This window comes from Bufo bufo, chromosome 2, assembly GCF_905171765.1.
Source record: "Bufo bufo chromosome 2, aBufBuf1.1, whole genome shotgun sequence".
NCBI lineage: Eukaryota > Metazoa > Chordata > Amphibia > Anura > Bufonidae > Bufo > Bufo bufo.
In genome coordinates this window covers 50,551,676-50,567,493 of record NC_053390.1, presented here as the reverse complement: position 1 = coordinate 50,567,493, position 15,818 = coordinate 50,551,676, and the positions used below count along the sequence as shown (strand labels likewise).

Here is a 15,818-nt window from a genome sequence, read left to right as displayed (position 1 = left end):
GCTAAAATCTTGATGATAGAATCCCTTTGATTAGTATTAATAAGGGTGTTGCCATGTGAACATGTATATATGCGTGTATTGTGTATTGCGAATCTCTATATGTTAACATTTTATTTTTCAGGGATGGTTGAATGTGAGGAACCAAATAACCGCTTGGATAAGTTTGTGGGCACATTAATCTGGAGAGGATCAAGTTGTGGAATTGATAATGATAACATTTTACTTAGAGGCTGCAAAATCCGCAACACACTCTACTGCCATGGCCTAGTCATATTTGCAGGTAATTTACGCGTTCATCTCACTGTATACCTTAGGATGTATATATATATATAAACTTTAGTGTGCAGTGTGAGTTAAAGAGTAGATGCCCTTGTAGTAGCTGGAGCCAGGGGCGTAACTACCATAGCGGCAGACCATGCGACTGCTATGGGGCCCAGGGCAAGAGGCGGCCCAGTCTTAGTTGGGATCATCCCCTCTACTACTGGGGGTGAAAACTTGGTCAGGACTCTACCCTATAAAAGGAACAACTTTTAGCAAATGAAGCAGTGGAAAAATGGCCCAAGGGTCATTGAAAAGGGTTTAAGCAGAAACCCTTCTGACCTGTGTGGGGGGTGGGTGGGGGGGCCTGATTTGATCCTTGCTATGGGGCCCTTACTTCTCTATGTACGCCACTGGCTGGAGCACACATCTACTGCAAAAAGGGAAATGTCCCCATGAATGGGGTTGGACATGCCACACATCCTCTGGTGGCCCCAGACTCTGATACCATAATGAGCCCCAAAGATCCAGGAGAAAAACTCATTAGGCTGCCTTTGGAGTCCATCACTTGCCACTAGGGTCTATTTCTTTGATCCTAAACCTATGAAACTGTATTGAAGTTATAAGAGTTAGGCTTTTAGAATAATTTCCTCTGGTAGGCCCTGAGAATTCTAGTCTGCCCATGGAAGATCTGGTACATGGATGACCCAATGATTTCAATGGATACTTTGTAACACCTCATGAGACCTGTTTTGTTGGAACAGGTTGTCCGGACAGGACAACTCTTTAGGGTTGACTGGTTGGAATTTTTTTATTTTTATTTTTAAGTTGCATAATTGATTAAACTAGCAAGTACTCACCAATCGTCCAGCGCTGCCATTCTGATGCTTGCCAGGTCCCTACTGATATCATGGTCAGATGCCATCTGGACACACAGAAAATGGGCAGGAAATGGTTTCCCAGCCAATCGACAGCTGAGGGGTTGTCCCACTGGATGACTGACACCTCAGTGAATCCCAATGGATCCCATTAAATCAGCACGGTCCTTCAGAGGCCAATAGTGTCTACTGAGCAATAGATCTGTCATAGCAGGGCTTCCGGTTTAAATGGTTCCAAGATGGATGTGAACTATAGTGATCTAATGATCAGTAGGATTCACAGAGCCCATACCCCCACCGATTACATCTGTCACATATCCCATGTTCTTTTCAACCAACTTTATTGATTTGGAAACAAAAGAAGGTCTTCAAGAGGATCTGTGAGCTCTCCTGACGTGGCACCAATAACCTCATAATAGAAGAAAATTTGTATCCTTCCTTTTTTAATTCCAAATATGACAATCTGAATAAATCCCTGGATCAAAGTCCCAACAAAATAAATCTAGAACCTTTAAAGGGGTTGTGCAAGAATGGGGGAATTTAAGCCCCCACTTGGCCAGACTTGTAAATAGAAGCTTACTTACTTACCTGCTTCCCAGTGCTGGCTCCCCACTCCTTCTCTTCCCGGCCTTGCGATGATCTACTGGGCTCCCTTGCTGTAAACATCTGGTTTGACATTGTCTGCTGCAAATTTACCAATTACTGGCCGCAGCAGTGACCGATTCCCCTTATGTCATGTGACCATTTGTTATGGGATCTGGTCTCAGCCGTGTCCAGTGATTGGCTGCAGTAATGTTAAACCGTATGTTTTCAGCGAGTGAGCCCAGCGGAGCAACTTAGACCTGAAGGAGCAGAGAGCTAGTGCAGGGAAACAGGTAAGTAAGGTTCCTTTTACAGGTCTGGCCAAGTGGGCTTTGCCAAATCCCCCCCTACCCCCCAATTCTTGCACAACCCCTTTAACTACTCTCATGAAAGACTTCCAGGCCCTTTTTGAACTTGTGCAATGACTCCACCATCACAACCTCATCTGGCGGTGAGCTCCATAGACTCACGGCTCTCACAGTAAAGAATCCCATTTATGATGATGATAAAGCCTTGTTTCTGTAGATGTAGAGGATGCCCTCTGTCATTGTTACAGGCCTAGTATAAAAACTAGAAAGATGCCTGTACTGTCCATTCATATATTTGCACATGTTAAGTAGATTGCCCCTAAGATGGCTTTTATCCAAACGAAATAACCCCAAAGTTTGGTATCTGCTCTTGTACTGCAACCCGCCCATTTCCTTTAACTACCTTGGTTGCCCTCCTCTGCATTGGTTCAGCTACAGTTGCAAGAAAAAGTATGTGAATCCTTTGGAATAATATGGATTTCTGCACAAATTGGTCATAAAATGTGTTCTGATCTTCATCTAAGTCAAAACAATAGACAATCACAGTCTGCTTAAACTAATAACACACAAAGAATTAAATGTTACCATGTTTTTATTGAACACACCATGTAAACAGGTGGAAAAAGTATGTGAACCCCCTAGACTAATGACATCTCCAAGAGCTAATTGGAGTGGGGTGTCAGCCAACTGGAGTCCAATCAATGAGATGAGATTGGAGGTGTTGGTTACAGCTGCCCTGCCCTATAAAAAACACACACCAGTTCTGGGTTTGCTTTTCACAAGAAGCATTGCCTGATGTGAATGATGCCTCGCACAAAAGAGCTCTCAGAAGACCTACGATTAAGAATTGTTGACTTGCAAGCTGGAAAGGGTTATACAAGTATCTCCAAAAGCCTTGCTGTTCATCAGTCCACGGTAAGACAAATTGTCTATAAATGGAGAAAGTTCAGCACTGCTGCTACTCTCCCTAGGAGTGGCCATCCTGTAAAGATGATTGCAAGAGAACAGCGCAGACTGCTCAATGAGCAGTGTCAGCTAAAGACTTACAAAAGTCTCTGGAATATGCTAACATCCCTGTTAGCGAATCTACGATACGTAAAACACTAACTGCTGTCCAAAAAAAACATTGCTGCACGTTTACAGTTTGCACAAGAGCACCTGGATGTTCCACAGCAGTATTGGCAAAATATTCTGTGGACAGATGAAACCAAAATTGAGTTGTTTGGAAGAAACACACAACACTATGTGTGGAGAAAAAGAGGTACAGCACACCAACATAAAACCTCATCCCAACTGTGAAGTATGGTGGTGGGGGCATCATGGTTTGGGGCTGCTTTGCTGCGTCATTGCCTGGACGGATTGCTATCATCGAAGGAAAAATGAATTCCCAAGTTTATCAAGACATTAGGGCTTGCAAGTGCCCAGGGCGGCGTTCACCTCGTTGGTGCCCAGGCTGTTCTGCCTCTTTTCGTCATATCCCCGCCCCAGCCTCTTCCTCTGCCCGCCCCGCTCTTCCTTTGCATCCTCCTTCTCTGCAGCGAGATCCCGCGCCTGCACTATCCATTGCTTGGCTGGGGCATGCGCACTACGATGCCCATTGTGGGCACGGCATCGCAGTAGCTACTGCGCATGCGCCGGCCAACGGCGAGAAACAGCGGCGAGGAGGCGGACCAGAGACACCCACAATGGGCATCGCAGTGCGCATGCCCCGGCCAAGCAATGGATAGCGCAGGCGCGGGATCTCGCTGCAGAGAAGGAGAACGCAAAGGAAGAGCGGGGCGGGCAGAGGAAGAGGCTGGGGCGGGGATATGACGAAAAGAGGCAGAACAGCCTGGGCACCAACGAGGTGAACGCCGCCCTGGGCACTTGTGAGCCCTAATTTACATATGAATAAAAGTCAGTTTTTGCCTTGGGGAACTTCACAAGAAAACATCAAAGGTACCATTAGAATCATAGACTGCTATGCTAGCGCGCTATGTTAGCGGTCTATAAGGTCACAATCTGGTGGCAGACTCCCTTTAAGGTCATCTGTCCACCAGCTGAAGCTCAACAGAAGATGGGTGTTGCAACAGGACAACGACCCAAAGCATAGAAGTAAATCAACAACAGAATGGCTTAAACAGAAGAAAATACGCCTTCTGGAGTGGCCCAGTCAGAGTCCTGACCTCAACCCGATTGAGATGCTGTGGCATGACCTCAAGAAAGCGATTCACACCAGACATCCCAAGAATATTGCTGAACTGAAACAGTTCTGTAAAGAGGAATGGTCAAGAATTACTCCTGACCGTTGTGCACGTCTGATCTGCAACTACAGGAAACGTTTGGTTGAAGTTATTGCTGCCAAAGAAGGTTTTACCAGTTATTAAATCCAAGGGTTCACATACTTTTTCCACCTGCACTGTGAATGTTTACATGATGTGTTCAATAAAAACATGGTAACATTTAATTCTTTGTGTGTTATTAGTTTAAGCAGACTGTGATTGTCTATTGTTGTGACTTAGATAAAGATCAGATCACATTTTATGACCAATTTGTGCAGAAATCCATATCATTCCAAAGGGTTCACATACTTTTTCTTGAAACTGTATATCCTTTGTGGGGACTCGTTCCGGTAGACAGGATTAGCGGACGCAGTTTAGAGGCAACAACAAGTTCTTTGGATCAAACAGTTCAGTGTTTTATTCACACTTTAGGCAAGTGACAAAACAAGCAGTCATATTCAAACAAAAAGTCACCTTGTGGTGTTGGTGGTAATTCACACCATGCGGCAATTCTGCCTCAAAGAGTCCTTGCTGATAGCAGCACCAACCTGTTTTCACGCCAAACAGGTAGCAAGCCTTCATCCAGACACAAGGCTCCCAGATCCCAACACAGAGACCTGGCTTCTGAGACCAGCTGCCTATCTAAGGACAGCCAGGTGCTGCCAAGACCCGGACCGGCATTTAAAATCCGGTCCGGTATTTGACCTCACCTGGCTGTAAATCAGCCCAGCAACACATGCTGGGAGGAAAATATCTGTTTTCCCAGACCAAACCTCTCACTGTGTCACGCCTTCGAATACACAGGTGCCCAAAATTATACATAGCATTGTTCACTAAAGTTGTTTTGACCAGTGCCCCGAATGATTGCTGGCACTGGCAGGGCCGGCCGGGGCTCTGACTCTCCTGCGCTACACCGGCCTCGCCGCTCACATATACTTAACTCTAAACTGTAATCCTAATCCGCCTGCAGACTTAACTTTTAACTTGAAATCAGCCGCTTATCTCATTACTAGATTCTTAGCTCCGGTAACAGCAGGCAGTACAGGCGGCGCTCGCTCACTGACGTCAGTTGCCTGCTCCTCCCACTAGGCGGCGCAGGCGCGTGACGTCAGTGAGTGAGCACCGCCCCCACTGCCTGTTACTGGAGCTGACTAGCTGAGAGCAGGGGCGTTGCTAGAGTCTGAAGAGATCCGGGGCACGAGCCCACATGAAGCCACGCCCCCACCCCATGAAGCCACGCCCTTATCACCACTGGGGGGCCTTCACAAGTAGTTATTAACCCCTTTCAGCAGTCCCCCCTTCAGTGAATGGGGGACTGCTGAATGGGGTTAATAACTACAGTGAAGGGCCTAGCCATCTTGGCAACCCCACAGATCATCCATAACAGTGTCATCCACAGATCCCCATCAGTGTCATCCACAGATCCCCATCAGTGTCATCCACAGATCCCCCATAAATGTCATCCACAGATCCCCCATAAGTGTCATCCACAGATCCCCATAAATGTCATCCACAGATCCCCCTAAGTGTCATCCACAGATCCCCCTAAGTGTCATCCACCACAGATCCCCATAAATGTCATCCACAGATCCCCATAAATGTCATCCACAGATCCCCATAAGTGTCATCCACCACAGATCCCCATAAGTGTCATCCACCACAGATCCCCATAAGTGTCATCCACCACAGATCCCCATAAGTGTCATCCACCACAGATCCCCATAAGTGTCATCCACCACAGATCTCCATAAGTGTCATCCACCACAGATCTCCATAAGTGTCATCCACCACAGATCCCCATAAGTGTCATCCACCACAGATCCCCATAAGTGTCATCCACCACAGATCCCCATAAGTGTCATCCACCACAGATCCCCATAAATGTCATCCACCACAGATCCCCATAAGTGTCATTCACCACAGATCCCCATAAGTGTCATCCACCACAGATCCCCATAAGTGTCATCCACCACAGATCCCCATAAGTGTCATCCACCACAGATCCCCATAAGTGTCATCCGCCACAGATCCCCATAAGTGTCATCCGCCACAGATCCCCATAAGTGTCATCCGCCACAGATCCCCATAAGTGTCATCCGCCACAGATCCCCATAAGTGTCATCAGCCACAGATCCCCATAAGTGTCATCCGCCACAGATCCCCATAAGTGTCATCCGCCACAGATCCCCATAAGTGTCATCCGCCACAGATCCCCATAAGTGTCATCCACCACAGATCCCCATAAGTGTCATCCACCACAGATCCCAATAAGTGTCATCCACCACAGATCTCCATAAGTGTCATCCACCACAGATCTCCATAAGTGTCATCCACCACAGATCCCCATAAGTGTCATCCGCCACAGATCCCCATAAGTGTCATCCGCCACAGATCCCCATAAGTGTCATCAGCCACAGATCCCCATAAGTGTCATCCGCCACAGATCCCCATAAGTGTCATCCGCCACAGATCCCCATAAGTGTCATCCGCCACAGATCCCCATAAGTGTCATCCACCACAGATCCCCATAAGTGTCATCCACCACAGATCCCATAAGTGTCATCCACCACAGATCCCCATAAGTGTCATCCACCACAGATCTCCATAAGTGTCATCCGCCACAGATCCCCATAAGTGTCATCCGCCACAGATCCCCATAAGTGTCATCCACCACAGATCCCCATAAGTGTCATCCGCCACAGATCCCCATAAGTGTCATCCACCACAGATCCCCATAAGTGTCATCCACCACAGATCCCCATAAGTGTCATCCACCACAGATCTCCATAAGTGTCATCCACCACAGATCTCCATAAGTGTCATCCACCACAGATCCCCATAAGTGTCATCCGCCACAGATCCCCATAAGTGTCATCCGCCACAGATCCCCATAAGTGTCATCAGCCACAGATCCCCATAAGTGTCATCCGCCACAGATCCCCATAAGTGTCATCCGCCACAGATCCCCATAAGTGTCATCCGCCACAGATCCCCATAAGTGTCATCCACCACAGATCCCCATAAGTGTCATCCACCACAGATCCCATAAGTGTCATCCACCACAGATCCCCATAAGTGTCATCCACCACAGATCTCCATAAGTGTCATCCGCCACAGATCCCCATAAGTGTCATCCGCCACAGATCCCCATAAGTGTCATCCACCACAGATCCCCATAAGTGTCATCCACCACAGATCCCCATAAGTGTCATCCACCACAGATCCCCATAAGTGTCATCCACCACAGATCCCCATAAGTGTCATCCACCACAGATCCCCATAAGTGTCATCCACCACAGATCCCCATAAGCGTCATCCACCACAGATCCCCATAAGCGTCATCCACCACAGATCCCCATCAGTGTCATCCACAGATCCCCATCAGTGTCATCCACAGATCCCCATCAGTGTCATCCATAGATCCCCCATAAATGTCACCCACAGATCACCATAAGTGTCATCCACAGATCACCATAAGTGTCATCCACAGATCCCCATAAGTGTCATCCACAGATCCCCCATAAGTGTCATCCACAGATCCCCCATAAGTGTCATCCACAGATCCCCCATAAATGTCACCCACAGAACCCCCATAAGTGTCATCCACCACAGATCCCCCATAAGTGTCATCCACAGATCCTCCATAAGTATCATCCACCACAAATCCACATAAATGTCATCCACAGATCCCCCTAAGTGTCATCCACAGATCCGCTCCCCGCCCAGTGCCGCCTCCTAGCTAATTTATTTACTTCACTTGCCTCTGTAATTTCGCACAGGCGCACTGGCAGAGGCATCGTCGAACGACGTGCGCTGGAAGAAGGCGCATGCGCACTTAGCTCGACGATGCCTCTGGCAGTGCGCTTGTGCGAGATTACACAGAGGCAAGTGAAGTGAATAAATTAGCTAGGAGCCTGCGCCGTGGGCCGGGGGCCCCACCGACCCTGCATTCGGGGCACTGGACAATACATCCGGGGCTACAGCCCCGAATGTTTTGACCTAACGACGCCCCTGGCTGAGAGTAAGATAAAGACTAGAGATGAGCGCTGATTTAAACTTCAAGTTAAAGTTGCAGCATACTGATTAGGATTACAGTTTAAAATGTTAATGTACACTCCTGTGAGCGGAGGGAAGGGGATCTGTGGATGGCACTGTTATGGGAGGGGGATCTGTGGATGGCACTGTTATGAGGAGGGGGATCTGTGTATGGCACAGTTATGGGAGGGGGATCTGTGGATGACACTGTTATGGGGAGGGGGATCTGTGGATGGCACTGTTATGGGGAGGGGGATCTGTGTATGGCACAGTTATGGGGAGGGGGATCTGTGGATGGCACTGTTATGGGGAGGGGGATCTGTGGATGGCCCTGTTATGGGAGGGGGATCTGTGGATGGCCCTGTTATGGGGAGGGGGATCTGTGTATGGCACTGTTATGGGGAGGGGGATCTGTGGATGGCACTGTTATGGGGAGGGGGATCTGTGGATGGCACTGTTATGGATGATCTGTGGGGTTGTCTGGACGGCTAGGCCCTTCACTGTAGTTATTAACCCCATTGAGCAGTCCCCCATTCACTGAAGGGGGGACTGCTGAAAGAGGTCAATAACTACTGTGAAGGCCCCCCCCCCCCCCGGTGGCGATGAGGGCGTGGCTTCATGGGATGGGGGCATGGCTTCATTTAAGTAATTTACATTAATTTGTTATTCTATTTGGGTACCTAGGTCCGGACAGTAAAATTATGAGAAACAGTGGAAGATCGACTCTGAAAAGAACGAAAATCGATCATCTCATGAATGGAATGGTGTACATGGTAAAGGATCCTGTAATTCTGAGCCATTATTAAAGTAAATTCAAGAACTCTTTCTATAGATAGGCTGTATTTGTCTTGCAGATATTTGTCCTACTGATCCTGAGCGCTGCTGGTTTAGCCATCGGTCAGACATTTTGGGAAAGTAATGTAAACAGTGGAAACACATCTTGGTATCTGTATGATGGGAATGACTACACGCCAAACTACCGGGGATTTCTGGGCTTCTGGGGATATATAATTGTTCTAAACACAATGGTACCAATATCCCTCTACGTAAGGTACAGCTGATTTATACCATATTACTATGGAATTACTATCATGTCAAAATGTATAGAAAAACTGCAAAAACAGCATATCACTTGGCCACCACAGTGGTGCTGAAAATCCTGGACCTAGTACTGTAGGTGTTAGTTTATCAAATATGCAGGTCGGTGCTGGAAATAATTGCCAGATTATCAGACTTTGATGCCAGATTAAAAAAGTTTTCTGGGACCCAGTGAGTCCCACAAACCCATTTTAATTACACAGTACACACCAGTAGAAGAAAGTTTGTAATATATACTTACCATCCCAAAGTTTTCTGGATCTGGGTCCTGGTAATGCAACGCTCCTCTTCTGAAAATCCAGCAACTAGTGATGTCACGTCCTTTAGCAGGTTCCCAGTCTGGTCTATGGACGGAATGTCATTTCCACTGTGGAGAACTATTCCCCTCCCTGGCGCATGTGCAAACTACTGAATCCACCCCATCTGTACATGTGTCAGGGAGAAGAATGGTTCTGTCTTATTACACAGCCAAAGTGATGTTCTGTCCATAGCCCAGGCTGGAAATTTGGAAAGAAGACGTGATGTCGGCGAAAAATGGATTATGAGAAGAAAGGTATCACATCACTGGGTTCCCAAGTAACCTATCCACACAAATTTAGGGTGGTTAGTATATTAGACATTATTACTGTTCATAAGGGTTGGTAAACAAATATGACTACTTTCTTGTCCATGGGTGGTGTCTGGTATTGCAGTTCAGATCCATTAAAGTAAATGAGGTACTGGTAATGCCAGACACAACCAGCCAACATGTGTGGCGCTGTTTTTGGAAAAAAAACCTGTCATGTTTTTGTAATCCTGAACCTTCCCTTTAATGTTATATTTGAAAAACTGTTGGGGGAAAAAACTTTTTGGGAAAATCTTTTTGTTGTAGTTGCAATTATCATTAACTGACTGATTTTTTTTCCAGTGTTGAAATGATTCGTTTGGGCCAAAGTTTCTTTATTGACTGGGATTTGCACATGTACTATCCAAAGAAAGACACAGCAGCCAAGGCCAGGACAACATCACTAAATGAACAGCTGGGTCAGATCGAGTACATATTCACTGACAAGACCGGGACATTGACGCAGAACATAATGACGTTCAAGAAGTGTTCCATTAATCGGAAAACCTATGGTAAGTAAAGGATAGAAATCTTCAAAGTATTCCCAGACCAAGAGGGTGCTGTCAAGATGTACTCTTATAAAATACTAATGAGGTAAATACTTGGATCTATAGTAATCCTGCCATTACTGGATCCATTTTAGGCAACTCCATTTAAATTTCCATTCTAGGGCATGTTTGAGGTAATATAGAGGGGTCTCCCAATTAAAGCCCCTTTTTACTTATTATAAAGATAGCTATCTCATGAATAAAGTTCATATAAAAAGTAAAACCACTATTTTATATTACTTTTTTTTACCCCCCCCCCCCCCTAAATATAATGCTTTTATCTTGTTTTCCTTCTCTGTATCTCATTACCACTGCTAAACTATGCTATTGTGGGCTTGCTGTCTGGCAGTCCCATATGTCTTATTTTTTGCCTTCAACTCCCAAGACGTCTTGCATTCAGACTATATGCTTTTCACTCCTCCTGTTCCACATCAACACCAGTCAGTCTCCATCCCCTACCGGTAGCTGTAAATATAGTGTCCCCATTAAGTTCCCAGTCACTCTCCTTCCCTCTCTGGCACTTGTAAATACAGTCACCAGTAAGTTCTCAGTCAGTCTACTTTCCCTACTGGGAGTTGAAAATATCCTTACCAGTAAGTTCTCAGTCTACTTTCCCTACTGGCAATTGTAAATACAGTATAGTCTCCAGTAAGTTCTAAGTCAATCTCCCTTCCCTTCTGGCAGCTGTAAAAGTTAAAGGGTTTTCCAAGAGCAGGGGTTGTATAAAATAAAGAAAAAAAAACACCTTACCTTTTAACTGTCCCACCGCTCCCACTCTAATCCCCAGTTGGACTGCAGCAGTCATATGAGCAGCCTGTAAGAGAGAGCATTGCTAGCACACCCTTCCGCCATATCTTAATTCTGTACTCCTCAGCTCCGGAATTATAGACAATATACCCCCCAGAACGTCAATCACCTGCCTAAGGTTCTGCAGAGAGAGAGAGAAGGAGTACCACAATCTCCATTGTTGCCGCTATCCATACATTGCTACTGGGGAGGAATAGCACTATGATTTGCTCAGAACTGTGCCATGATACTGTTGGATGTACTACTACTGCTATTGTGCACTTTAGTAACAAGAGACTTGTTTATTTTCTACAACTGGCCTGGTTACTGAATCCAGCACTATACACCGGCCACAACACCTACATTTCCTGACTTTCACTTGCACCAAACACCAAGCTCACCCCAACTACCATTAGGCAGGAGCAGAAACATCTGTGTGTGCCCAAGGGATGAAAGGGTTCACCTTACTATCATTGTCCTGGTCCTAGGAAGCATCGGTGTGAAGATTGCCACTGCCACTACAGGTTTGATTTATTTGAACCAAATAGCCTGGTCTGTGCCTCCATCACCATTCACTGGCCAGTGCACCTGCTTCCAAAGTCCTGCCTGGCAGCCTGCCAAAAAACACTTAACACTCCAACTACCAGGCAGGAGCTCCAACACTAGAGTGCATCACTGCCCAGTCCAAGGGGGTATCAGTGTGAGTACTGCCATTGTGCTCCATTGGTTCAATTATGAACGCCAGAGCTACTACCAATTCCATCATCCACTTGCTCCTCTTGGGTCCACTGCACGTGAATTTCGCAACAGGTCCTATTCTGCTTTTTTTTATGGATGAGAAAAGCCCAATCTATTGATATGAGTGATATAGAGAAATGGAAGCTATCCATTTTTCAAGTTTCCATTTTGTTGAAATTCGGACTTGGGCTTGTGCATACGGCCTTATAGTTAATGCAACTCACAGATAAATCTCTGCAGAGAGAAGACCAATAAAAAACGGCAGTTTCCATTAACATGCTGATATTAGCACAAATGGGACTTGTGACATCTCATGAAAATGATTCATGTACCTTATGGGGTCTGTGCTAGGTATTTTGTTAAGTCGCATTAACCAAAGGCAGCATGAAACTAAAAGATATTTGGGGGCTCGTCCGGGATGGAATTCATAATGTAAGCAAATAGAAGACTTTTTTTTTCACTTTTAGATGTTATGGGATGTAACAAGATTTAATAGAATGCACAATAAGAAAAGCAAAATAAAAATCTTCTGTGATTTTAACAAAAATATATCTTGTACCAAAAAAGATGAATCTCCTGGTATATAAGTTCCTGCTCGTTTTATAAAATGTTGATGTTTCTTCCAGGTAATGAAAAGCAAACTGCTGGGAAACAACAGGTTAGTAAGTACTACATATATACAGTATACAGTTTATATTTATATTATCTACCTGTGGATTTCCCGCTGTTTAACAACTACAACTCCCAGGATGCTCTGAAGGTTATAGTTTTTCATAGCTCAAGAGGCACAGCCTCTTGAGCATTGAACTACAGTAAAGCTCGCTATAGGCGTTAGATACTTATTCCTGTTTTTCATTGTATTTGCACCATTTTTATCATAGCCATTTGATATGCGAGTCCATCTGTAATTAAAGGAGTTTTCCAAGATATTTTGACTGATGACACACCCTATGGATAAGTCATCAGTATCTGATTGGTCGGGGTACCCCACACACAGGACCCCCGCGGATCAGATGTTTGAGAAGGCACCAGCGCTTGTAGTAGCACCACAGCCTTAAGCGTCATACATTGTATAGCAGCTGTTTTTGGTATCACAGCTCACCAGTATTCACTTCTATGGGTCTGAGCTGTGCCTAGGCCACGTGACCAATGAATGTGACGCCACATGGCCTACTGTGAGCACCGGTGATTGTCAGACAGCTGATCGGTGGGGGCCCTGGGTCTCGTACCCCCACTGATCATATACTGATGACCTATACTGAGGATAGGTCATCAGTAAAAATATCTCTGGAAAACCCTATAAATATCAAATTTTATTCTAGTAGGCAAGAATTTGGGATTTGGCCAACTTGAAATATTGGGATTTGGCCAACGTTCCACTCTGTTGGTATTTGAGGTGTTGTCGATAACTGATACAACTGATAAGGAGTCATGGCTCACTTGGTCTATTGACTTGTAAGAATAGATTTAATTAAAGTGAAACTCCACTTTGGATAAGAAAATCACAGTGTGTTAAAATCTACTACATAAATGGTTAAAAAACATTTTGCAAATTATTTGTCTTCTACTCCAATCATGTCTACAGCAAATTTTATGATTTTGAAGGGTCCTCACACCACAGAACGCAGTGAATTATTGGAAATTGACGGGAGTTATGAAATTTCTTAATATTGTAGTAAACACAACAGGGTACAACTTACATAAAGTACAAAATGATCATTGCTTGCTCATTTGCTGCATTTATTGTACATGCATCAATAATTTCCTCTGTACACAAATCAGATAGCAACTTAGTATGGGTCCCCTGCACCTAGTTTCCCAGTGATTGCGCATTAATCACTCCCAGAACAATGCAGAACATGTGCAATGCCCCAGATTTCTGATGACTTTACATTTTTTAATTAAGTGGAAGAAATATTAATTAAATTCAAATTGTAATTTTAAAAAAGTTGTTTTGGTCTCACCCACTTTATCCAACTTTTATGTTAGAAAAGTTGGAATAGGGGATTCAAAAATATGGCACTCATTCTGAACACCACATTTTTCTATGTATTTAAACCAGAAAACTGGCATAAATACGTATAACGTCTGATATGGTAGGGAACAGATGTGCCGCGCAGAGGGGAGGGAAGGGGAGTACCCTTTCACTAGGGAGAGGGATTAGTGTTGACCCCTAACTCACCTAGCACTGGCACCTGGTTAACCCGTGCGCCGATCACGTGCCTTGTCCCTGGCTTACCCTGAAATAAGCCCTAGGTAGTGAGTGGGGCGGTGGGAGCACTAGTCCTCACCATTGACACCTAGGGTAACAACAGGGAAAGGACAAACACCACAAACAATCCCAGAAGGGAGACAACAAACAAGAGAGAACCGGAGATCCGACAGCACCAGTTCCAACGGCTCCACAGCAACTCCATGTCACGGATGGTGTACAGGAAACAAGATGATACAAATAACATACGATGACTCACTGGATCCACAACTAAGGAACAAAAAGGGAGACCCCTGCAATCGACCTGCCGCTCTCCCTTATTGCTCAGCCTATGCGACCACCCCAAAGGTGAATGGGCGCATATCCACGTACCTCGGCTATCTGAACCTGAAGGCCCTACAATAGTGAGGGGACACGACCACCGGCTCCCTACACAGACACGGAGGGAGTCAGGGTCACCTGGATCCAGACAACAGAAAATCATAAATACTAAAACAACACTTATCTGCAGACGAACTGAGAACTGGTAGTTGGGAGCTGGGAGCTGAAGACAGCATGCACACTCATTCCAGGAAGTTGTATCAGCCACACCCAACTACCTTATGGGGGAGAATATAAAGGGAGGTAATGAGTCTGACTGCATGACAGCTGAGATAGCCTAACAAGGTGAGAAACAGAAACCAAAACAAAGAAACTCAAGGGGGAGGATCTGAACGACTCCTGTCAGAGCTTCTCAGCTGTCTAGTTGTGACAGTACCCCTCCCTCTAGGAGTGGACTCCGGACACTCAGAGCCCTCCTTCTCAGGATGGGACCTATGGAAAGCCCTGATGAGGCGAGAGGCCTTAATGTCCGTCACTGGGAGCCACATCCTCTCCTCAGGACCATAACCCTCCCAATGAACGAGGTACTGGAGGGAACCGCGGACAAGACGAGAATCCACAATCCTAGAGACCTGAAATTCAAGATTCCCATCAACCATAATCGGAGGAGGAGGCAAAGGTGAGGGTACAATAGGTTGAACATAAGGTTTCAATAAGGACTTATGGAAAACATTATGGATCTTCCAAGTCTGAGGAAGATCAAGACGGTAGGCAACAGGATTGATGACAGACAGGATCTTGTAAGGCCCAATAAACCTAGGACCCAACTTCCAGGAGGGAACCTTCAATTTGATATTCTTGGTAGACAGCCACACCAAATCACCAACATTCAGGTCCGGACCAGGCATACGTCTCTTATCCGCCACACGCTTATATCTCTCACTCATATTCTTTAGATTATCCTGAATATTTTGCCAAATAGATGACAAAGACGAGGAGAATCTGTCCTCATCAGGCAAACCAGAAGAGCCCTCTCCAGAGAAAGTCCCAAACTGCGGATGAAACCCATATGCACCAAAAAATGGTGACTTATCAGAGGACTCCTGACGACGGTTATTTAAAGCAAACTCAGCAAGGGACAAAAATGAACACCAATCCTCCTGATTCTCCGCCACAAAACAGCGCAGAT

The 15,818-nt window shown here is 45.6% G+C and overlaps 1 protein-coding gene across 1 annotated transcript in view; it reads left to right on the top strand.

Annotated features, from left to right (window-relative positions):
- Window positions 1-15,818, top strand: part of ATP8B1 (ATPase phospholipid transporting 8B1) — a 94,388-nt gene that overhangs the window by 39,071 nt on the left and 39,499 nt on the right. The window contains exons 10-14 of the mRNA XM_040420152.1: window positions 122-280; window positions 9,007-9,095; window positions 9,177-9,373; window positions 10,328-10,536; window positions 12,723-12,754. Of these exons, the coding sequence (XP_040276086.1) occupies window positions 122-280; window positions 9,007-9,095; window positions 9,177-9,373; window positions 10,328-10,536; window positions 12,723-12,754 (686 nt within the window). The remainder of the gene's footprint in view (window positions 1-121; window positions 281-9,006; window positions 9,096-9,176; window positions 9,374-10,327; window positions 10,537-12,722; window positions 12,755-15,818) is intronic.